The sequence below is a fragment of the Rattus rattus genome, chromosome 2 (assembly GCF_011064425.1).
Source record: "Rattus rattus isolate New Zealand chromosome 2, Rrattus_CSIRO_v1, whole genome shotgun sequence".
Classification (NCBI taxonomy): domain Eukaryota; kingdom Metazoa; phylum Chordata; class Mammalia; order Rodentia; family Muridae; genus Rattus; species Rattus rattus.
The window spans coordinates 55,316,785-55,342,519 of record NC_046155.1 but is presented as its reverse complement, the minus strand read 5'-3'; the positions used below and the strand labels follow the sequence as shown (position 1 = coordinate 55,342,519).

The following is a 25,735-nucleotide window of genomic DNA, read 5'->3' as shown; positions in this document are numbered from 1 at the left end:
CAATTATTTGTTTTTGTAATGAACCAGTGATCGGACACTCCATCTTTAAGATACTAGACAAACCGAGGGTTTAGATATGTCCCTGTGAAGGAACAAGGACCTAAGTATTGAAGGGCTGCAAGAAGTAAGTTTGGCCAGGAGAGGGAAGCCTGGGACGGCACCTGTAGGGCCTGCTGCGCCTGCCGGAAGGGACGCGACTTGGGTATGGGCGTGGTCAAGAGCAGGGGCGGGACCTGCAGTGCGGAGCCGGGGAAGCGGCGGAAGATGGCTGCAGTTGTAGCAATGGACACCCAGCTGATGCTCGGAGTCGGGCTGATCGGTGAGGACGCAGGCTCTCTGTCCGCCAGGCCATGCCGCAGCTCCGCTTGGGTTCTGGGATCTCCCGGGCTGCCCCTCCAGGGAGGATCTAGATTTGGGCTGAGGACTTTGGCCTCTTCAGCTCCGGGGCTGACGTGGGGCCTGCGGGCGGGCGGGCGGGCGGGGCCCGATACTCCCGCTGACGGCCCGCTTTGGGGCTATGGGGTTGGAGAGCCAGGGCCGGGCTGCGCTTGTTTGCGGCTCCCGGGAGTATGACACCCCGGGAGTCCCGGGTGCCATTGAGAGGACGTGCCAGGAAGTGGCGGAACCGATGTTGGAACCCGTGCAGGGTAACCCCCGAGCCTCCACTCCTACCGTGGAGAACTTTGTTTCTGTTGATCCAGATGTTCCTTGAGTTCTTTCATGGTCACATGTGGGACCCTGGCTAGTTAATAGGAATTCGTAGGGAGGAAATTCATAGGCATCTTTGTACATTCCAAACTATGTGCGAGCCTTGTGAAGCCCAAGCAGGTGGCAGGTGACAGCACCGCACTGCACGAATGAATGAACCTTTATGAATTCCTTTGAATAGTCTCTTCTGAGGTTCTAATATACACAGGACACCATTCTTCCTTGCAGAGTGCAATCGCGTTGCTTAGGCTTACCAAATAACTGCTGTAATTATTTTTCAGGAGCTCAAATGGGTGTCTTTATCCTGTATTCACTTTTTCTTTAAAATTAAAAAAAAAAATTGGTGTGAATGTGTGCCTGACTGTATGTTTGTGCACCTTGTGCATGCCTGGTTTCCCAGGGGAGGTCAGAAGAGATCATCAGATCCTCTGGACCTAGAGCCATTTGTAAACTGCCATGTAGGTGCTGGACAACGGACCCAGTACCCTTGAAGAACAGCCGGTGCTCTTAACTGCAGAGCTATCTTTAGTTCCCTTGCATTCATTTCTAATGTGATTTTTAAGCTGCTTGAAAACAAAACCTAAGTACCTCAGGCATCTTGGACCTGTCAGCACTTCAGAATTAAGGTTGAATTAAACTGTGAAGATAAAGATGACTTACAAATGGCCAGGGGGTGGTGCATGCCTTTAATCTTAGCACTCAGTAGGCAGAGGCAGGTAGATATCTGAGTTCAAAGCCAGCCTGGCCTATAGAGTTCTAGGACAACCAGGGCTACACAGAAAAACTGTCCCAACAAAACAAACAAAAACAAAAACAAAAACAAAAAAAAACCCAACATATTTATCTGCTCAACAGCTCTTTAGTTTTTAATTTTCTTTTTTTTCCTAGATTTTATTCTTCTGTGCACTTAAAGAATATTTATTTCTAAGCTAAGTGTTGATGGCCTGCTTTTAGCCTCAGCACTTGGGAGGCAGGCAGCAGGTGGATATCTGAGTTTAAGGGCAGCCTGGTCTATGCATGAAAGTTTCAGGAAAGCCAGGGTTACACAGGGAAATCCTGTCTTAAAAAAAAAAAGGTGTTTTGTTTTTTTTTTTTAAGTAAAGGGTTATTAGAAGCATAGTGACACAAATCTATAGATATCAACCACTTTGGGGACTGAGCCAGGCCCTCAAATTCTTTCTTTATTTTTAAATTGAGGTATTTATTTTGATGAGAAAAGTACATGATTGGATAGCTTTTATTTATTTTTTTAAAGATTTATTTATTTATTTTGTATATGATGAGTACACTGTAGCTGTCTTCAGACACTCCAGAAGAGGACATCAGATCTCATTACAGATGGTTGTCAGCCACCATGTGGTTGCTGGGATTTGAACTCAGGACCTCTGGAAGAGCAGTGGGTGCTCTTAACCACTGAGCCATCTCTCCAGCCCTTGGATAGCTTTTATTATTGTTATTCTAAAAGTTTGGTGGAGTGGTAGAGCTCTTGCTTAGCACTTAAGTTGCATTGGGTTTAGTCTCCAGCAATGAGAAAAATGTGAAATTTAAATATCTATACCGTATGTATAAAATGAATTAAAGAAAGTTTCACCATCTCCTTCATTGCTGGGGAAAGGGATTAAGGATCAAACTTAAAGCTTCCAATGGTTCTGCCTATATACCTAGACCTCTCCATTTTTCCCCTCTAACAACTCTTTGCTATGTATTTTTTTTAAAGATTCTTCCAGTTGCATATAAACATAAGTCACTAAACATTTTGTGAGAGATGATAGAGAATCTTACCCAATATCTAAGGCTGGTTTTTCATTACACATTTAATTATCTATTTGTGCATGTGAACATGTGGCAGGCTTGCCCACATGGAGGTCTGAGGACAGTTTTTGGGAGCCAGTTCTCTCCTTTGACTTTGGCAAACACAGCACATCATGGTTAGCAAGCACTTTTACTTGCTTTGGTTAGGTACCCCAAAAACAAAATGATGGGGTGCCATGTTTACATTATCATGAGATTACATGATACCTTGGAATGTCAAGTCTTAGGAACTAGAATTAGGAGGTCAAGGTCCTCTTTGACCATATCATGTGACCAGCTTGGGCGCTAACAATCAAAAACAACTAAGAAGATGCAAATCATGAGCCCATAGGACTTTTGGGTTTCGTGATCTGGGTTGTTTTGTGAAGTGGGGTGTTAGAACTGATTCCACAAAATGTTTCTGAGTAACCAATCAATTCACTTCCTTGCTGCTGTTTGACATTCTCACAGTGACCATCTTTCCACCATAGAAAAGGACACTAATGGAGAAGTTCTGTGGGTGTGGTGTTATCCTTCCACGACAGCCTCACTAAGGAATCTGCTGCTCCGAAAATGCTGCCTAACTGATGAAAACAAACTTCTCCACCCTTTTGTCTTTGGTCAGTACAGAAGAACATGGTTTTATGTCACTACAGTTGAAGTTCCAGATTCTTCAGTTTTGAAAAAGGTATGACTGCTTCAAGGTTGAAAAACAAACAACCAAAACCAAAACAAACAAACCAAAATATCTAAAAAGATTTAAGAATATAAGCTTTAGATTCTGTCTGATACACATTTGAAAACATTAAATCCTGTTTTCACTGAAATAATTCCCTTTAACATTCCATTCATTGTATGAAGACTGTGGTTAGTTGTATGCTGAACAGTATATATATATATATATCTTTATCACAGTTACAGTTACACAGACTAGAGATATAAGGCAGTTTCAAAGCCATAAAAGCAAGAAATGTTTTCTATAATTGAAAACTGTTTTAGGGCTGGGTATGGGTGTAATACACCTTTAATCCCAGCACTTGGGAGGCAGGTAGATCGCCATGAGTTTGAGACCAGCCTGGTTTCTATAGGGAGTCCCAGGCTAGCCTATACTATATAAATAGTAAGACCTGTTTCAAAAACACAAAACTATTTTAGAAGCTGTAAGTGATAGCACATGCCTGTAATCCCAACTCTTAGGAGGTTCAGGCATTAGGATTGCAAAGTTCAAGACCAGCCTTTACTACATAATGCATTCCAGGCTAGTCAACCACCCCTCCCCCCCTTTTTTTTTAACTTAAGCAGTCTTTGATGAAGTCCGTATATGAAATGTTCTGCTTCTGTATCTTCTTGGTTGTTTCTTTCCTGTCTTTGCCTTTCTCCTTTCCTACCTGTCAGGACTTGGCTTTCCTTCCCTGGATCTCCTCGTCCAGCTTTAGTGTGGTGATGCCCACCTTGCTGAGGTGGATGCCCACATGGACAGTCATGCCAAAAGCCCAGCCTTTCCTCGATGCACTCATTCAGTGTAGATGACATATTTCTTCCTGTACACTTGGACCACTTTGCCATCTGCTGGCCTTTGAGTGTCCTCGAACAACCTAAACTTCATTATCCTTTTGAATGAGCATAGACTAACATTATACTTCTACCTTAGCTTTTAGAAAGAGGAGAAGACACGATCTTCCTCCGAATATGAGAAGGTGCATTGAAATACCATTCGCAGTTCTTATTTTAGCGGTTGTGCTACAGCAATGGCTGCAAAAGGGAAGAGCTAGTCAAAAACTTTTTAACTTTTTAAAATTTATTTTTATATGTAAAGGTGTTTTGCATGAATGTATGTCTGTATAAATATATGTGTGTCTACTGCCTGCAAAAAAAATCATAAGTAGATGTTGGATCTCCTGGGGTTAGAATTAGAAACAGTCATGTATAACCATGTGGATTCTGGATGTAGGACCCAGGTCCTCTGGAAGAGTAGTCAGTGTTCTTAAGTACTGAACCACCTCTTCAGCTCCTTAAAAACTGTTTTAAAGGATATAATTATTCTTGGTAGAGTTAAGAATTTTTTAATTTACTTGTAGATGATAAAGATACATTATGAACTTAAAGTGATTACTAAGAAAATCCTTTCATAATTATGTTTTTATTACTGTGTTTACTATAGTAGTTAAGTATCAGTGTGACTTTGTGAATATGTTATGAGTTTCTTTTTATCTTTTTTTTCCCAGACAAGGATTCTCTGTATATCCCTGGTTGTACTGGAAATCTTTCTGTCGACCAGGCTGGCCTCAAACTCAGAGATCCACCTGCCTCAGTCTCCCCAGTGCTAGGATCAAAAGCATACAATACCACTGGCCGGCTAAATTATGTGGTTTCTAACTTAAAGTAAGCAGAGTTTTCCAAGAGGATGAATGAATAAGGAAACAAGCCCCTGAGGTACCTGGGGTGCCTCTTTTCACTTTTCAGGGTTAACTTTTGACATAATGGGACCATGTGACGTGATGTATGTCCAAAGTACAAAGAATAGCATTAACTTTTCCAAGTATAAACTAGGAAAACCATTTAGAAACAGTTATAGGGTTCTTAGAAAATGTAAGTTTGGAAGTTCCAATATATTATAAGATCTTATAAGATCTTTGGGTGTTATTCAGTAAGTTCTTTTTCTCTTTAATAGTTTGTTTTGAGACAGGGTCTTTTATAGCTGAGACTGGTCTCATGTTCACTATATAGCTGAGGCTTACTTTTAAACTTTTTTTTTTAAGGTTTATTTATTTATATGACTACACTGTAGCTGTCATCAGACATACCAGAAGAGGGCATCAGGGCATCAGATCCCACTACAGATGGTTGTGAGCCACCACATGGTTGCTGGGAATTGAACTTGGGACCTCTGGAAGAGCAGTCAATGTCTAAACTGCTGAGCTATCACTCCAGCACTGCTTTAAACTCTTGATCCTTCTGTCTTTACTTCCCAAGTGCCTCCATTATAGATTGTGATGGCATGAACCACTTATATTCAGTTTGGTGGGTTTGTTGGTTTTTTTTCCCCCAAATTTTATTTTTACTTTTATTTGTGTGCATACAGGATCATGTGAGCCCAGATGTCTCTAGAGGCCAGAAGAGGGCATCAGACTCACTGGAGGTGATAGAGTTAAAAGCAGTTGTGGGTTGCTCTGTGGGTACTGGGACTCAAACTTGGGTCCTCTGCAAGAGTAGCAAATGCTTTAACTGCTAAGCCATCACTCTACCTCCTTCATTTCTTTCTGAAAACAATCTTGATACAGCCTGAAGTGGATGTAGCTCATGTTTTGGATTACAGCAGCATTCATATCACAATAGTGTTTCAGATTTTAAAAACAATAGGGTTTAGAAATAGTTTAAAATACATGTTTTTCAAGAGAGCACATTGGCATACACATAGAATCCCAACGTGTTAGAAGGCTGAGGCTAAAGTGCTCGATTGAGACCAACATGGGTTACACGCATAGAATCCCAATGTCTTAGAAGGCTGAGGCTAAAGGTCTCAAGTTTGAAACCAACATGTGCTACATAGCAAAACTGTCCCAAAATAAAACAAGGATAGAGAAGCAAGTGAAGACTTGTCATTTTGGTCTTTCTAATATAGCTACATTGTGTCCAAGAGGTTCGTTAGAATACATTAGTACAATTAATCTGTTATAGCAAGTATCTATTGAATTCTATTTGGTATCTTTAAAAACTGTGCTTTTGTTTGTTTGTTTCTTTTGGACAGGTGACTCATTTTTCTATTGTTCTGACCGCCAAAGATTTTAACCCAGAGAAATATGCCGCCTTCACTAGGATATTGTGTAGGTCTGTATGAAAACTATGTTAAATGCTAATTCACCAAAACAAAGATCTCATTTAGTAGTGACCCAGCAAATGTCTACATAAAGGAAACAAGTTCAGCCTTCAGTCTACCTGACTTGATCCATTTTGGCTTTGCAGAGTCTGATCTACAGAGTGAGACTTTCTCTTTGTTTTGTGGGTTTATCCTATGATTTTGGGAAATGGGCCAGGGGAGAAGAAGCAGCAATTTGTCCAGCTTTTGTAGTTCTTGGGCATCTCAGATTGTTTGCCACTTTTGATCTGTTCTAATCTTTCTTATATTTTAGGGACATTGGCTTTCTAATAATTCCTCTTCCAACGTTGTAGCTTTCCTGTTTTTTCACTAGTATCACTAGCTAACATTCAATTTTAAATGTCCTATGGTTCAGCTCTCTCATCCAGTACTTCCCTAGAGAGCTGAAGGGAATTGTTTTTCCTACTGTAAACCTAATAAGTGGTTGCTTTTTTTGTCTTTATACATATGTACCCCATACACATGCACAATAAAGCAAAGATTGAAAAAGTAAACTCGATTACCTAAGAATGTCAGTCAGATTGTATTTTAATAAAGAGAGGTTTCACTGTTTATGTAACTAGCCATACTATAAGGCTTGCTGTGGAAAGCTAAACTCCAGGCAAATGGCTCTCTGTGGAACAGAAGCAGCTGCTGTTCTTGTGGCACTGACATAGGTGATGTTATTGGTAGAAGGGTTGAAGTCCAGCGTCTTAAACTGAAAACTGAAGAGGTGTTTTCTAAAAAGCTTGACCCTCCCATTGCATCTGACCTCCCTAGTCAGGCACAGTTACTCAGCTGGACTGAACAGGAGTGATTTTGGAGTTCAGAGGGCAGTGTTTCTTCAGATACCACTTCCGCTTCAGAAAGCTGAGAAGACGTCCAGTGCATTCTGCACGCTCTTCCCCGTCACAGGGCAGGAGACAGAGTGACTCGGAGGCTGCCAGCCACTTCCTCTGTCCCTATGCTTCCTGCTTCCACATCCTTAGCCTCACATGTGTCTGATGTCTTTGTACAGTCATGGACAAATACTTTTTCATGATGGTGAGATAAGTGTAGAGAAGTTTACATTTATTTCTGAGGAGTGAATCAGGCGGATGTGTTTCCTGTGACGTAGAGCAGAGGCCACTCACAAAGGCTTCAGGTTCTGGGTGGCATCTCCTAGTCCCTTTGGCTAGTGGGGTTTTGTGCACACCTGGAATCTGCTGTACACACCAAGTATGGCAGGCCTGAGTGTTCCTGTCTGAACGTGATCCTCTGGGTCACACTGTGTGGTTCTCCCACAGTCTTTTCAAGGGGGTCGTTCTTTTCGGACTCTCATGGCCTAGGGTTGTCATCTCACCGAATCTTATGTTTGACTTCTTCATTACTATAGTTGATTTCTGTTCATTATGTTGACATTTTTTTATTAAGAAGCACATAATAAAAAAGTACCAATTATAGGGCTGGAGAGATGGCACAGTGCTGCTCTTCCATAGTCCCTAGCACCTACATGGCAGCTCACAACTGTCTGTAATTCCAGCTCCAGAAGATCCAATATCCACAGGCAAAACATCTATGCATATAAAAGAAAAATATGTAAATCTTTTTTAAAAAGTATCGGTGATGTAGAGGAATCTACAATAAAATTCAAGACTCCCTCCTGTCTCTTCTCCAGGCCCAGTTCACATAACCCCTGTAACATCCTCTTGTATAAGCTTTTGTTTAAATTAGTGGGTTGGTGGCCATACCTAGCTCACAATATTTATTGCTCTCCACCTTTTTCTCAATTTGTAGCTTGAAATAGTAAGCATTTAGGGATCAGTAAAACTAGATTTTTTTTTTTTTTTTTTTTTTTGTTCTTTTTCGGAGCTGGGGACCAACCCAGGGCCTTGCGCTTCCTAGGTAAGCGCTCTACCACTGAGCTAAATCCCAGCCCCAAAACTAGATTTTTTTTCAGTTAATCTACAATAACTATGATTTTCAAGTAGTCAGATATAAAAATCAGTTTTCAGTTTAATTTTCTCCGTTTTCTATTACATCAGGTTCTGAAAGGCCCAAGTATGCCCAGTAATCTCTTTTTTCATTCCTCAGTGCTGCCGATCAAATTCGGGGCTTCAGGCAGGCTAGGCCCACTCCTGACTACTGAAGTATAGCCTCAGTCAAGTTTCTCAAGCAAAATGTAGCTCTAAGCCACACACACAGTGGCTTAGGCCTTTAATCCCAGCACCCAGGAGGCAGAGGCAAGTGGATCTCTCATGAGTCTGAGGCCAGTCTGGTCTAGATGGCAAGTTCCAGGGTAGCTGGAGTAGTATACAGAGAGACATTGTCTCTAAACAAACAAATGGATCAGTGTCTGTAAGTAAAAGAGAAGTAGTCTTAGTTGTTCACAGGAAGGGATTTGAAGGGGAAGAGACTTCACTTGGGCTGTATGAATGCAGCTGGCTTCCTGTCAGCATTTTTTGGAAGTCTTTAACTTGATGATAGATGTGTGAATTTATCACTGAAAACTTTAAAGACCCTGGATTTCTTAATCATTTAAATGTAGTTACCTAATAAGCATAGGTTCTATAGCTAATTACTGCTTTCTCTGTGAACAACACCTTGAACTCCTTGTCAAAGGAAGTCGAGGCAATAAAACAGAGTTGCGTGAGAACACCAGTTATGAGCATAAGTCATAAAAAGAAATGAGAATGCAATATTCCTGGGAGTAACACATCCTTGGGAAGCCACTGTTAAATCCCCTGTGTAGGGACTACACCTGATGGCAGGGAAGAGCATTCCTCAGAGACATGGTCCACATCTGTCAAGTGTTGTATTTCAGAGTAACTTAGAGAAGAAATGCTTGGGCTGGTTTATATATTTGGAAATGCTGCCAGGTCACTTTATAATCTAGAAAATACCAGTGTCTACCCTTGGTGCCTTTCTCCATATTACTCATACTTCATTAAAAAACATTGCCACTTTTTTGTCCTTTCTTACAGAATATATTTGAAATATGGAAGTCCAGTTAAAATGATGGAGAGTTACATTGCAGTTCTCACCAAGGGGATCTGCCAGAGTGAAGAAAACGGCTCCTTCCTTAGCAGAGACTTTGATGGTCGAAAGGCGTACCTCGCCGGCTCCATCAAAGGTGAGAAAGAAAGAGAAGGAAAATCCTGGCCAACAACAAAGGCTCCAAGCCATCGCCTTCATTTTTCACACAGGAGAGTACATCACCTCTTAGTGACGTAGAATTCGTCAAAGGAAAACGTATCTTGTGACAGTCTTCTCCACATTGTGTCCCTTACAGAAATGTTCTTTTAGCTAAATTCATGGCTCGCAGTCTCCACTGACTTGCACAGTTTTTATTTCCTCATATCCTAGTCATTAGCTCTTCCTTAGAGAATTCCAGCCTCAGGCACAGTCTGTAACCCTGAGAGAAGCCACCGATCTTGGGGTCCTCTGAAGGTGGGGCTGCCTCACATCCTTCCCGTCCTTTAAGCTTGCCCACTGCTTCCCAGTTGCTGTCTTGAGTGGTTCCTGAGCGTGGGGTTGAGGTTGGGTGTTCTTTAAGATGTTCTTATGACACTGAAAAACACGTGTTCTCCTTTGTGTTATTTGTTGCACTTTTTTTTTTTTAATATGAGTATTCTGAAAGACTTTCTAAACAACTTTCTTTTTTTTTTTTTTTTTTTTTTTTTTTTTTTTTTTTGGAGCTGGGGACCTAACTCAGGGCCTTGCGCTTGCTAGGCAAGCGCTCTACCATTGAGCTAAATCCCCAACCCCTGTTGCACTTCTTTAGGAGTCTGGTTTCATCTGTTCATCCAGCACAGAGTCCCCATGGGGCATTGCTGGCAGCTATGATATAGATCTGGTAAACACGTGTGAATACACATACCATCCACCAAATGAAGTGTGCCTACACTTAACAGCATTTGCCTAGATGTATCTGGTGTATTCAAGATAATTTTGTATTTATATGACAAGAACTGTATTTATTGAAAACTTTATGCCATTATGTATTTAATGTAATGTTATCTTTTTATTTTAAGACATTGTATCTCAATTTGGAATGGAAACTATTATCTTACACACAGCGTTGATGCTGAAAAAACGAATTGTTGTCTATCACCCCAAAATAGAAGCTGTTCAGGAGTTCACCAGGTACTCTCATTAATTATTAAAAAGTGTAAGCTTTCCTAACAGTTGGAGAGACTAGATGCTACTGTATGCTGTGTTCTCTTACATGCTGGATAAAAAGAAGATAGGTTAGTCTGAGTAAAATACCATCTTTGTGATTTACTTTAGAGCTAATAGTTCCTGATCACTGAGTTTGGAAAGGTTCTTTTTCTCATTTTCTTCTTTTTATTTACTTATTTTATGTATATGAATACACTATCGCTGTCTTCAGACACACCAGAAAAGGGTATCTGATCCCATTACAGATGGTTGTAAGCTACCATGTGATTTCTGGGAATGTAACTCAGGACTTCTGTGAGAGCAGTCAGTCCTCTTAACCACGGAGCCACCTCTCCAGCCCAGGAAAGAGTCTTTTCTTTTTTTAAAGATTTATTTATTATGAATATAGCATTCTGTCCACATGTATACCTATAAACCAGGAGAGGGTGCCAGATCTCATTTTAGATGGTTGTGAGCCACCATGTGGTTGCTGGGAATTGAACTCAGGACCTCAGGAAGAACAGACAGTGCTCTTAACCTCTGAGCCATCTCTCCAGGCCATCCAGGAAAGATTCTTATTTAACTTTGGAAATAAGGCACTTGGAAGGCAGAGGCTGCTCTCAGGAGATAGAGGCAGGTGGATCCCTGAGTTTTAGGCTAGCCTGATCTATAGAGTGAATTCCATGACAACCAGGACTACACAACAACAACAATAACAACAACAACAACAACAACAACAAACAGAAAAGAAAAAGAGGCCTGCAGATGTGCATAGGTAGTCTAGAGCATCTAAGGGGAGAGAAGCTGTACTCAACACTTGGTGTATATATGTATGTGTGTTGGAGCGTTGTGTGCACACATTCCTAAAGGAATACTGGGTGCTAAGAGATGTCCCAGTAGTTGAGAGCACTGGCTGCTCTTCCAGAGGTTCTGAATTCAATTCCCAGCAACCACAAGGTGGCTTACAACCATCTATAATGAGTTCTGATGCCCTATTCTGACATCTTTGTATACATGCAGCTAGAGCACTCATTTACATAAAATAAATAAGACTTAAAAACCAAAAACCCAAAGGAATGTTGATTATAACTATTTCTTTGGCAGATACAATGAGTTAGAAAATTTTTGTTTGAAAGAAAACACCAGTGCTGGAGAGATGGCTCAATAGCTCAGTGGTTAAGAGCACTGGCTGCTCTTCCAGAGGTCCTGAGTTCAATTCACAATCATCTACAGGGGAATTTGATGCCCTCTTCTGGCATGTGGGTGTATATGCAGCAGAGCATTCATACATTAAATAAATATAAAGAAAGGAAGGAAAGAAGGAAGGAAGGAAGGAAGGAAGGAAGGAAGGAAGGAAGGAGAGAAGGAAGGAAGGAAGAAAAGAAGACGCCAGCTTGGGACTGGAGATATGGGATTAGTGGTTAAGAGCACTGGCTGTTCTTCCAGCAGATCTGAGTTTGAGTCCCAGAACCCACATAGTAGCTATCAACTATCTGTAACTCCAGGCACACATACATGTGTTGCACAGAAATGAACTCAGACAGAACACCTGTACACATACAATTAAGTGAATTAAAATTAAATGTGTGTGTGTGTGTGTGTGTGTGTGTGTATGTGTCTGAAGTATATTTTAGTATATTTTAGGCTTGTGAACCATGTTGTTTCCGTGCCAGTTATTCGGTTGCCTAGCATAACATGTATGCCATGGAGTTAACATGGCTGTATCAATAAACTTTATCTAATGGGGCTTCATTTACAGTTTTAAATAAATTCTTTTTTTTTTTTTTTTTTTAATTTTTTTTTTTTTTTTTTTTTTTGCCGGGCTGGGGACCGAACCAGGACCTTGCGCCCTAGGTAAGCGCCTACCACTGAGCCAAATCCCAACCCCAATAAATTCTTTCTTTGGTTACTCTTATTGTTTTACTCTCATTGTTAGTGGTAGATGGGGTTTGGAGAGTAGAATTTTTGTTTGCGAAATCATTTTTAAATCCATTTTTTTTTCTTTTCTTTTTTTTTTTTTTTTGGTGCTGAGGACCGAACCCAGGGCCTTGCGCATGCTAGGCAAGTGGTCTACCACTTAGCTAAATCCCCAACCCCTTTAAATCCATTTTAAAAGCAAAAAGAATTGGCACTTGTCTTGGGTTTATTAAATGGGAATAAATAGGACACCTTAAATTATTATTCTTATTCATGATAAAAATGCCAGGAAGTAGCAGTCTTACGTTTTATGAAAGAGAAAAAATGAGGCAGAGGCCAAGTGGTGAGATTATGAAAAGGAGAAAAGGCTCTATAGGCCAAAAGTCCTGGGTTAAAATCGTGACACAGAAACTTGTTAGCTCGTGGCTATAAAAGATACTGGCTGTTCTGAGCCTCCATCATTTTATCTGTAAAACAAGGATTGTAATACAGAGCTGGTCAACTTGTTTTCCATCCCGGGAATAATTTATATAATGTGCTTTACAAGTGCCTCTCCCTATATGCCTGCTTTAAAATGATCATCTTTGGGCCGTTTGTCCTGTCTGAGGTGAGAAGGCCAGCATAGTTACCTGTTCCCTCTGTTTGGCCTTACTTCATCACTTTCCCATCTACGTCATTCTTCTTAAACTAGAATATCCTTGCTTCTGAGGTGTTTCCTGAAGCCCCACACATGAGTTCCTCATACATTCCTGCATCATTATTATTTTAATTTTTGTTTATTTATTTTAAACATATGAGTGGTTTGCCTCCCTGTATGTCTGTGCAGCAAGTGTGTGCCCAATTCCTAGAGAGGCCAGAGGAGGGCATTGGATCTACTGGGATTGGAGTCATACATGGTTGTGAGCCCTTAATGGGTACTGGGAATTAAACCTTAGTTCTCTGGAAGAACAGCCAGTACTCTCTCTCTTTTTTAAAAAGATTTATTTATTTGCTTTATGTATATGAGTACACTGTAGCTGTCTTCAGACACACCAGAAGAGGGTATCAGATCCCCATTACTGATGGTTGTGAGCCACCATGTGGTTGCTGGGAATTGAACTCAGGACTTCTGGAAGAGCAGTCAGTGCTCTTAACCTCTGAGCCATCTCTCTAGCCCCAGTCAGTACTTTTAACTGCTGAACTATCTCTCCAGTCCCCTGCTACAAGTATATCTGTTTACACCTGTGTTTGAAAACAAACAACACATTTTGCAAGTTTGACTAGAATTGTAATTATAAATAGGAGACTTCAGAAAACTGTCTTGCTGGAAATAGTTTGGACCCCAAATATGTGTCTAGTAGTTGGTAGTCTGTATCTGGAAGAAAACTTAATGATCATCACTCTGTGTAGATCTTTGGAAACTTCACTGTCTTAGGGTATGCTGTGAACAGATACCATGACCAATGCAAGTCTTATAAAGGACATTTAATTGGGGCTGGCTTATAGGTTCAGAGGTTCAGTTCATTATCATCAAGGTAGGAGCATGGCAGCATCCAGGCAGGCCTGGTGCAGAAGGAGCTGAGAGTTCTACATCTTCATCTGAAGGCTGCTAGCAGAATACTGGCTTCTAGGTAGCTAGGACTAGGGTCCTATTAAAGCCCACAGTGACACACACCTATTCCAACAAGGCCACACTTCCAAATAGTGCCACTTCGTATGCCAAGCACATACAAATCATCACATTCGCCTTGAGTTTTTTGTGGCCAATCAGTTCCAAGAGGTAATTTAAAATGTGGCCTTCTCTGGGTTTGGTGGCATATACTTGTAATCCTAGAACTTTGGAGGCTATGGCAGGAGGATTGTCATGAGTTTGAAGCCAGCTTGGGCTACATAGTGAGTTCTTAGCCAGCCAGGGTACAATACCCTGTCTCAAAACACTCACATACTTACATGGACATACATCCAGGCATTGCTTTATTGTCAGGTCCAGAGGTATTAGTACATTTAAGGCTTGGTTTCTCCTCTGTTCCTGACTAGCCATCCACAGAACTTCACCCTGAAAGTTTTCTTTTGAGAGAAGGAGCAGGCAAGTGTCCAAGGCTAGCAACTGTATAACTGTATAACTGTATAGTGTTTGCCTTTATTCCTTAGGACTCTGCCTGCCCTGGTGTGGCATCGACAGGATTGGTCCATACTGCATTCTTACATGCACCTTCATGCTGAGGAACTGGAAGGCCTACAGATGTGCACAGGTACATGAAAACATCCAGGGAAGGAAAGACTGCTTATGCATATTTAGTGTATGCGTTTGTGTGGGTGGGATGTATACATATTGGTAAAATGAATAATAAAACAATTTTTTGGGAATTATACTGATTTTTTTTTCCATTTAAAAGTTGTGAGAAAATGCACAAAACTTAGCATTTTTACTCTTTCCCCCTGTTATTAGAAATTGAGTCCAGGGCTTCAGGCATGATAAGCAAAGCCACTGCCACTATCCTAGCCCTAAGTTAATTAGTTAATTTGGTCTTGAATGCTTAGATTTTATTTTGAGCCTCTCCATGTTTTTTTCTCAAAATCATAGTCATTAAGTATACTATTATACATATATGGTAAGATATGAAAATAATTTTATTACGCATAGCTACAGACTAATTTTCTACAATTACTAATTTTCTACAGACTTCTTTTTTTTTTTTTTTTTCCAGAGCTGGGGACCGAACCCAGGGCCTTGCGGTTGCTAGGCAAGCGCTCTACCACTGAGCTAAATCCCCAACCCCTACAGACTTCTTTTTTAATTTAAGCTATTATACCCTGCATTTTTATGCCATTAAATATTCTTTTAGGGCCAATGAGATGATCAGCTGGTAAAAGCACTAACCCCCAAGTGTGATGGCTTGAGTTTGATTTCTGAATCCCACATGGCAGAAGGAAAGAACCGACTCCCAGAGATTGTCTTTGACCTCTACATGTGTGCCGTGGCATATGCATACTCCCATATAAACATGCATCTCCATGCTCAGGGCATAGATGCAGAAGATGAAGTCTTGGTTGGGGATTTAGCTCAGAGGTAGAGCGCTTGCCTAGCAAGCCCAAGGCCCTGGGTTTGGTCCCCAGCTCCGAAAAAAAAAAAAAAGAAGATGAAGTCTTTTATGGCCTGGTACTTTTCTGTCTAGCATTTAATATTTTTGTGAGATTCATCCGTGTTTATGTGGATGTCTATAGTTCTGTTCATTCTCCATTTGTGTTGGAGTGCACAGAATGACATTCTCATCACTTTTTAAAACATTATTTTTATTTATTTTGTGTGTGTATATGTGTAGGTGAATGTGTGTGTATATATGTGTGTATAAGTGTATGTGTGTATATATGTTTAGGTGTATGTGTGTGTATATATGTGTAGGTGTGTATGTGTATATATATGTAAGTGTGTGTATATATATATGTGTAGGTGTGTGTATATATATACATGTGTAGGTATATGTGTGCCATTCCATATGCATGGAATCAGGGACAACTTGTGGGTGTCTTTATTGGTTCTTTTCTTCAACCATGGGGCTCCCATGGATTGAACTCAGGTCATCAGGCTTTGGTGGCAGTCACCTTTATTAACTGAGCGATCTCTCTAGCCCATAGGGTTTTTTTTTCTGTCTTTGTTTTTGGAGACAAGGTGTTTCTGTGTAGCCCAGCTGTCCTGGAACTTGTTCTGTAGACTAGGGTGGCTTTGAACTCGGAGATCCACCTGCCTCTGCCTCCCAAGTGCTGGGATTAAAGGGTGTGTCATCACCTGGCCATAGTTAACTATTTTTAAAGCAATGGTGCTTCAAATATCCTTATATATCTCTCAGTATATATATGTAAGACTTTTCATTAAAAACTGTGTACTGGATTTTCTGGTTTAACTCAAGTCACTGGCTAATGCCAAGTGTGCCCCTCAAAGATTATTCCAGTTTGCCTTCTCTGTAGCAGCACAGGGGAGATTTTGTTACTTTTCTTTGTTAACTGTTCTTGCTGCTGATAGATTGAAATGTTTGTTAGCTTGGAGTTTACAAGAGCATTTGTTAAAGTTATAACTTGAGTTTTTCTGATTCCTGGTGAGGGTAAACATGTCTACATGTGTTTTGTATATGTTTTCTCTATAGTGGGGGTTGGGGAGGGGGCTTTCTTATAGTGTACACATTTGTGTTTGTGTATGTGTGTGTATGAGTGTGTGTGTGTGTGTGTGTGTGCACGCGCGCGCGCACATGTGGGCACGCGTGTGCACAATTGTTGGTGGTGGTTCAGTTGCATGCTTGCCTTGTCACAGGGCTGGAGGTCAGAGGACACCTTGTATCAGTTGATTTTCTTCTTTCACTGTATATGTCTGGGAATCAAACTTAGGTCATTAGGCTTGGCAACAAGCACCTTTATCTACTGAGGCACATCTCTGGCTCCATAAATTCTTAATCTAATTCATAGGAATTTATTAGAAGTCTTTGGTTTTAGTATCTTATATTTTGTTTCAGAAAAACCTTTTCCCATGTACAGAACAGAGAGTCACCTATGCATTCTTTTTATTTTAAGATTTATTTCTTTGCTTTATGTATATGAGTACACTGTAGCTATCTTCAGATGCACCAGAAGAGGGCATCAGATCCCATTACAGATGGCTCCATGTGGTTGCTGGGAATTGAACTCAGGACCTCTGGAAGAGCAGTCAGTGCTCTTAACCACTGAGCCATCTCTTCAGTCCCACCTATGCATTCTTAATGTTTTTTTTTCTTTTCCATCTAGTTCTTTAATATGCCTGGGATTATTTTTATATATAGTGTCTTGATTTTGGAACCTAATTTCCTTTTTGAAAGATTTATTATTTAAAATATGAGTGTTTTGCCTATATGTATGTCTGTGAACCACTTGTGTGCTTAGTGCCATTGGAGGCTTGGAATTGGAGTTACAGATGGTTTTAAGCCACCATGTGGGTTCTTGGGAATCTAATTCCAGTGCTCTAACTGCCGAACCATCTCTCTAGCCTTTAGTGTTTTGGGTTTTGTTTTTGAGAGAGGAGAGAGAGAGAGAGGGTGGGGGGATGGATGTGTTTTTCAGTCCTTTAGTCTCTTTGTTGTTTTGTTTGTTTTTTGTTTATTTGGCCATTCACTTTTTCGTGCTGAGAACTGAATATACTGCACCATTTAAATATAATCTTGTCCCTATTCTCATTTTTATATGAATAATCACTTGGATCCAGGGCATTTATTGAATAATTTCATTTTCAGTCGTCAGTGCCTATCCCATTAGGCTTCATATTTGTCATGTGGTTTATTGGGGTCTGGCTTTCAGTAGCAGGTTTTGCTTTTGTTGCTAACATTTTTGCTTTCTTTACTTGAGAACATAAAATGTTAGCAGTGGTAAATTAGTCCCCAGGAATAAAACAAAACAGTGCTAAGGGTATGACTGAGATTCAACCACTTTGCCTAGCATGTATGAGGGCCCCAGCTTAGTAACCAGCACTGTAAAACAATAAAAGCTTAATGTTTTTATAATTAACTTGCTCTCTGAAATAACCAGTGTGTGGGAACTGTTTCCCTAAACAGCCAAGTCTGCTGACTCCGTTAGCAGTTATCTGATAGCACTCGGGGATGACCCTTGTCCTGACAGCCAAGGCACGAGGTTGTGGCTTCCCTCCAGACAAGATCAGAAACAAAGACAATGGTTGAGTCTATGTTGCTTTTTAACATTCTTTTTGTTTTTAAACCAGAGTTTGATTTTTTTTGTAAAAAGATATTTTCAATGTGTTTTGTACATGAAGATTAAGAGAAAAAGAGAGAACACTCAAAGACACACACACACACACACACACACACACACACACACACACACAAAGAACATAGGTATAGGCTTCTTTCTTTCCTACCTCCCTTCCTTCTTTCCACCTTCCCTTTCTCCTTCCTTCTTTCCTTCCTCCCTCCCTGCCTCCCTGCCCTCCTGCCCCCCACAGAGTTTATCTGTGTGGCATTGACTATCCTAGAATTTACTCTGTAGACCAGGCTGGCCTTGAACTCTCCCTCATGAGTGCTGGGAGTAAATGTATGCACCACCACTGCCCAGCTGGGGATGGGCTTTTTAAAGAGTTACCTACTTACAGTCTTGGCCTAAATAGCACTGACCAAAAGGTAAACACTTTACTTTAGCCTATTCATTGACATTGAACTTAAATTTTAAAACATTTTGAGCCATGTGTGTTCCTTCAGGCATCTGACAAAAATATAGCAGCCGCTGAGTGCCACTGATGTAACTAATGTTTCTGAGTAATAGGAAACCTCCAAGAACAGCAGTCAGTGAACAGCAGTCTCCTTCTGAGACCTTCACCACATGATTTCTTCCTGCCCCAGTAATTTGATCAATTTGCAATGCAGGCTACATTGCTGGCTTTGTAGATTTGGAGGTGAGCAACAGACCAGACCTCTACGACGTGTTCGTGAATCTGGCAGACAGTGAGATCACCATCGCTCCACTTGCAAAAGGTGACTTTCCTGTTTTATTCTGACTTTTCTGTTTTATTCTCTGTTTCAGTATTGACATGAGGTACAAGACAAGCAGCTGTGTGTTTTGTGCTGCCTCCCTCCCTAAAGTCAGTATTTGAGAGCCTGCTTGGCATCTGTTGGAGCTGGAGGAATTTCTCAGTGACCAGAAAATATGATTAATTCTGTAGGCCTGCATGTGTTAGAAAGCCAGGTGGGACTGCTGTTCATAGCTTTTATGTGGTCTCTTACCAGTTCCCAAAGGTGGGAGCCGCTGAATGCTGACTGTTAGGACCCTGTGTTTAAGTCTGATGCTGTGTGGGTTTTATCTAAACTTCAAATGAGTAAACCAGAATTGATCTTTGACACTTGTTTTAAAATTTCAAACATGTAGAAAGTCGAGCCCAACCACAGGAAATATTACCTCTCGTAACACTAAAGGGATTTAAAAAAAAAAATGACTATGGCTAGAGCCAGGAAGGGTAGCACTGGCTGCTTTCTGCTGTGATCTGCAGAACACCCTTATTCCAGTGAGCACCATCTGAATAGTGTCCCTTGCAGTGAGACACGTAACTTTGTGTTTGTCTTCCGGACAGCAGGAGCACCATCTGTAATTGATGTGACCCGAGTTGGTTTCCTTTGCATATTTCCAAGGATCTGAACATATGCTTTGCTGGCACTCGAGGGCCTGTGCAGGAAGCTCATTCACAACCTTCGTGCCAGAAAAGTGTACTTGATTTTTGTGACAGAGTCTGTCTTCCATAGTCCTAGCTATACTAGAATTCATTATGTAGACCAAACTGACCTACAACACAGATCAGCCCTCCTCTGCCTTCAGAATGCTAGGATTAAAGGCATGTGTCACTTAGGTTCTCAGCTGTAAAGGCTTGGACAAGACAGTCAGGTTTTTCCTGTAAGTCCCAGCTCACTTGTGGTCAGTTTTCACTGCTTATCAGGCAGATGTGAAGGGGAATCTGGTTTGGCATTGGTGAGCACACCTTCTATCCTGCTGTTACAGTTGGGTTGTGAATAAAATGGAAACTTGGGGGGTATCCTTTGCCTTTTGGAAAGTTCAGATTTTCAGTTGAATGGCTTGTTTTGTTTTTTATTGTGTAATTTTCTAAGTCTTCATATAACATTCTTTCTGCTTTGATCAGAGGCCATGACAATGGGCAAACTGCATAAAGAGATTGGTCAACTAATTGTGCAGTCTGCAGAAGACCCAGAGAAGTCAGACAGCCAGGTTATACAGGTAACCCTTGATCTGCCTTATGAAACCCTTCAGCAGCTTCTTGATTCTCAGGGCATCGCTGCAGAGGAAGTGTCAGTTGACAGGCCAGCTGGCATTAGTGTTTGTAGTGGCCAAGATGGTGGTGGTTGGGGTTGGGGGTACGTCATTACAGGGGCTAGTACTGAGGCTAACCGACCCCAGGGGTGAGAATTTTAACCACTGAGTGGGCTGGAATGTCTTTGAGGGCCACCAGTACATTTCATCTGCTACAGGAATTGCCATGGAGGAACAAATAGTAAGACAGTAACTTTGTTTTTTGTTTGTTTTTAAAGATTTATTAATTATATATAAATATACCGTAGTTGTCTTCAGACGCACCAGAAGAGGGCATCAGATCTCATTACAGATGGTTGTGAGCCACCATGTGGTTGCTGAGATTTGAATTCATGACCTCTGGAAAAGTAGTCAGTGCTCTAAATCAGTGAGCCATATCTCTAGCCCAAAATAGTAACTTGGGAATCAAGTCTCCACTTTTGAAATCTGAGAACCAACTCGTCTGGGGAGGTTAGCCCAGATGCACTCGTTTGGCAGCCTGTCCTCTGCCCTCACCAGCTTAGGAGGGCAAATGGCTTTTATTTCCTCAGTTTTTCCAAAGCCCCTTTCCTGACCTGAGGCTACTCCAGTCTCTTCATTGTTCTTTTGCCTGTTCCTAACTCTCTACTGAGGAATACACTCCCAGTCTGGGCTCCATCTCAGAACCTAGGCTCATCTTCATCTATGCAACTATGGGAGCATCTATGAAAACTAGGCTCTACTTGCTCACCAGGTCCCATCTGACACATTTCTTCCTGAACCTTTCTATCTATTCAGTGTTCTTAGTGCCATGGCCAATGTGGATTCAATGTGGGAAAAATCTTGTCTTCATGGAGCCTGCTTTTTAATTTAATTTTGCAATGGGTAGTGATTAATGTGGAGACTCAAACTGTTCAGATTGCCAGGAATAAGTGACTGAATGTTCAACCGTAAGTAGGACATCTGTATCACCACTCCATAAGGTACAGAGATCCCACAGAATCATGGAAGAGAGGGGGGAAAGAAGGGCCCGAGGACAGAAAAGAGAGCTGTGAACTGCTGATATGGCTGTAGCACTCGTGCACCTGAAACAGCTGTGATTACCCATACAAGCCAATCACAAAGTGGCAGGTACATGGTTCTATGTACACAGTACCAGAGTAGGTAAATTCAGAGGAAGAAGTAGGATACAGGTCATCAGGAGTCTGCAAGAAGACAGGAGTGGATGGTTCTGGGCACTCGGTGCCTGTTGGCATGGTAAAAGCCTAGCAATAGCATGACATGGCAGCTGTACCTTTTTTTTTTTTTTTTTTTTTTTTTTTTTTTTTTTTCGAGCTGGGGACCGAACCGGGCCTTGTGTTTAAACCCAGCGCTCTACCACTGAGCTAAATCCCCAACCCCTGTACCTTTTCTTTTTTAATTATTGTGTTTTACTATGTTTGTGTGTATGTGCATGTGAGTACATGTCACTGCATGCACGGAAGTCAGAGGACAGCTCTCAGGAATTTAATTCTCTCCTTCCACCATGTGGGGCTCAGGGATCCAACTCAAAATTGTCAGGCTTGGTACCTGACTTTTACGTGGACCTGTGGGTCCTTTTTTTCCCTTCAAAACGTTGTTTCTCTGTGCAGTTCTGGCTATCTTCAAACTCAGGGATCTGCCTGTCTCTGTCTCCTGAGTGTTGAGATTAAAAGTCACCACGCTTAGTTCTTCTTTTGAAGTAAGGTTCACTGTGTAGCACTGGCCGCCTGGAACTCACTGCATAGACCAGATTGGCCTTGAACACATCTGCCTGCCTCTACCTCCCACTAGGATGTCATGTGCCACCATGCCTGGCCCCCATAATGATTATTCTTAGCATCAATGCATTCTGTTTTAAAATGATTGTAAGCACATCGGTGACATTGATTTCCTAAGTTATTTTGACTTAAGAATTTATGAGAGATGGATATAGTGGTGCATGACTTTAATCCCCAATCTTGGGAGGTAGAGGCAGACAGATGTCATGAGTTGGAGGCCAGCCTGCTCTACAGAGTGAGTTCCAGGACAGCTAGAGAAACCTTGTCTCAAGAAAAAGAAAAAAAAAAAAATCTATGAAGTTAATCTAATGGAAGAACCTTAGGAAATAACTATTCACATTCTTAGATACTAACATATTGTGTATTTTCCTGTTCTGTTAAAGGACATTGCCCTAAAAACAAAAGAAATCTTCACCCACCTGGCACCATTCTCAGAAGCGTCAGACGCGGGGAAGGTCGTCCTCAATGTTGAGGCACTGAAGCAGAAGCGATTTCCACCCGCAACAGAAAACTTCCTGTATCATCTAGCAGCAGCTGAACAGATGCTGAAGGTCTGATAGTTCACAACATTTTGCTGCGGCCCCTACAGAACTTCCCTTTTATTCCTAGTACCCATCGACATGTACAGTATTGGAATTATAGGAATGCTCTATTTTTAATGATTTATTTCCAAATAGTGAGAGCTTAGGTGAGAGCACATAAAAACAATTGTGATTTTCTCCCTGTCAATTTGATCAGTACAGTGTTTTAATTTTAATTACTGTCTTAATGGTAGGAGCCACATAGATCAGCACATGCAAACCTTCATTGTTCATTCCTATTTAGTCTCACTGTAGCCATAAACATAAGCTCGTTTTCAGAAAGTTTGCTTTTTATTCTTCTAGAAAAAAAAACTTGAATTCCTCATGAGAGAGTTTGCTTTTTGAGCCTAACTGCTATGTTTTCTTCAGAATTGTCTAGAAGGTCATTCAAGGGATACTACAGTTGCACTTTCTTGTAAAAGAAAATATTTTGGGGCCTTTGAAATTTTTGCCTATTTTATGAGGTTTTTCATACTTGAGCAGACAACTCCAACAACCCTTACACTGCCCTAGACATAAGCACTCAACAAACATCAGTCATTAGTGCTCTTGGACTCACTCCTGCTACAGTGTCTTTGGAAAAGAGGCCAGTCCCCAACAAAGAAACCCCTTTTAAATGTAAGCATGTCTAAGAAAAAGTACCTTGGTTGTTTTTGTTTACAGTGCTGGAGCTAGTACCTGGGGCCTTGATGTGCTAGGCATTGCTTTCCCACCAAATTAAACCCCCAGCCCAATAATGCTTTCAGATATTGGTAAAGGAACATGAGAACCAATTGCAGAGGCCAAAACTAGACAGTGTCTTCAAATGACTGCAGTAAAGGGATTTGGCCACATCATCAAGGACACTGTTACTACTCTCTCTTCATTTGAGATGTTAAAATTGCCAAATAAGCATGAATGTATCAATTATGCATTCCTTATGTCTACTTACATTACTTATGAAAGGCCACTTTTCTTAGTATAGTTGCAGAGCATTCAAACCTTACCAGGAAACATGTTTGCAAAAACTTTATGTTGGATTTTTTTTTAACCTTATTCTTAGACATTTAAGTAAAAATAAAAAATAGCCTTTCCTTCTTGTCTTTGAGTGGAAACAGGGAGGACTTGACATACGTTGTTTACTGGAGCTAACAACTGAAGATTAAATTTGCACTTTATAAAAAAAGTGACTGATGTCTTTTCATTTTCTCCCTTATCTTGCGGTATCATTAAAATTACAAACTTATGATGCAATAGAAACATTTTGATAAAACTTTAAATATAGTAAGGCAGTCTTCCACATGGAGACTTTGCCCATCTTGTAGTTTCTTGATTTATGTGTATGAGTATTTTGCCTAATGTATATACATGCATCACTTGTATTTCTAGTGCTCATGGCAGTCAGAAGGCACTGGCTTTCCTGGGGCTGGACTTATAGATGGTTATGAGCCACTATGTGGGTGCCAGGAACAAACCCGGGTCCTTTGCCAGAATTAGTGTCCTTAACTGCTGAATCATCTCTCTAGCTCCTACTTTTTATTTTTTGAGACAGCATCTCACTATGTAGTTTTGTTTGGTCTGGAACTTGCTACATAGACCAAGCTGGCCTCAAACTCTTAGAGATCTGCCCACTTCCTGGGTTCTGGGATTATAGATATAGCCACATTCCTTATTATCCTGATTTTGTCCACACACTTTTTTTTAAACCTATTTGTATATATGTGTGTCTTTGTATATGCCACATATTTGGGTGCTGGATCCTCATGGAGCTGGAGTCACAGACAGTTGAGAGCTGGCTACATGGGTGCTGGGAAATGAATTCCCAACCTCTAGAAGAGCAGCAAGCACCCTTAATGCTGAGCCATTCTCTAGCCCATGCTTCTACCTTTAATTCTGTGTAGTGTCCACCCATGGCTGCACTGAGCCACCTAGTAGTTCATTTTTTCTAATTTTATCTCTTTGGGCTGCTGTGATAATTTTTTAAAACCAAATTTTGAAGTAACTGTCCTGTAGACAGGGAAACTGAAAGGTACACCTTTGGTGAAGTTAATGTGGAAATATCACTGCAGGAACCAAATGTGTGTGCATCTTCTCTAAAGACAGTCTGCTAGGAAATAGAACCAGGCAACAGGTCTTGAAGTAGTGTGGCCAGGAGCAGGTCTGATAAGAGAAATGGGGTTCTATGGGAGACAGTGGAAGGGGTACCTCACTCAATACTGTGAGCTCTCTAGGTCTCCAGAGAAGAAGCAATAGCTTCTGTAAAGAACTAGAAAAACCCGCAAACTCATGTGAGGAACCAGAAGTTAGGGTCTATAGGACACAGAAGTGGATGACAAGAGATGAATAAGAAAGACGTTTTCTAAGGGTGTTAAGGATCAGAACTTGGTCTTCAACACAAGTGGGAAGATTTAGAGAGCAGCCAGAGCAAGCCAAAAAGTCACAAAGCAATGCCAGCAGGGGGCGCTGCTGCACTGAGCTGAAGCAGCACCCGAAGCCTTGAGTTCCTAACACATAAATTATGCCTGTTGAGTGCCATAGCTGGGTAAATGATGTCACCATTACCCAATATTAGTAGAGAGCTGAGTTAAGGCGTGGCTAAGTCCTGTGGGGCATCCAAATTGCCAAGTAGCAACTGGTTGGGGTCTGAATGGTAGTACAGCCTTGGATACGGCTTGTGTGAGAATCATCTCAGCAGAATGTAAGCTGGGACCAACACAGAGAAACCCTGTCTTGAAGAAGGTACTGGGGAGGAAGAATCAGAAGAAGAAAAGAAAGGAAGGAAGAAGAAATTTTGGCCAGGCAGTATGTATTGGGGTTTTTTGTTTGTTTGATGAGGCAGTTTCAATGCTCCTGGGAGTAGCCTACAGAGAGGGAAATGAGCCAGAGATGCCCCTGTGACTACAGAGCAAGGCCCAGAGGAAGGGAGATGGGGATCCTCAGAGAGTTGACTGTATATAGACCTGGACTGGTGTTGAGCAGGAAGCTGTTGCTGGCTGGGGCCTGGTTATTATAGAAGTATCAGGGTCCTTTCAAACAGGAACAAGGGAAGCTTGCAGTATGGGATCAGATGAAATAGTTAGGGAAGTAGGATTACTTAGGGACTAGAAGCCTTAATGAGCTCACCAGAGCTTTGTGTCTATCTGGAGGCTATCGATGTAGTGTTTGTACCCCAGATAAGGTAT

The 25,735-nt window shown here is 41.2% G+C and overlaps 1 protein-coding gene across 1 annotated transcript; it reads left to right on the top strand.

Moving 5' to 3' along the window:
* Nucleotides 1–204: 204 nt before the first annotated feature.
* On the top strand, nt 205–23,739 carry Dennd10 (DENN domain containing 10). The gene is given in 10 exon segments (XM_032892216.1): nt 205–247; nt 250–319; nt 2,971–3,187; nt 6,248–6,327; nt 9,319–9,467; nt 10,369–10,480; nt 14,543–14,643; nt 18,787–18,894; nt 20,049–20,143; nt 22,377–23,739. Coding segments are annotated over 10 exon segments (1,149 nt in total). The 3' UTR covers nt 22,551–23,739.
* The last annotated feature ends 1,996 nt before the right edge of the window (nt 23,740–25,735 follow it).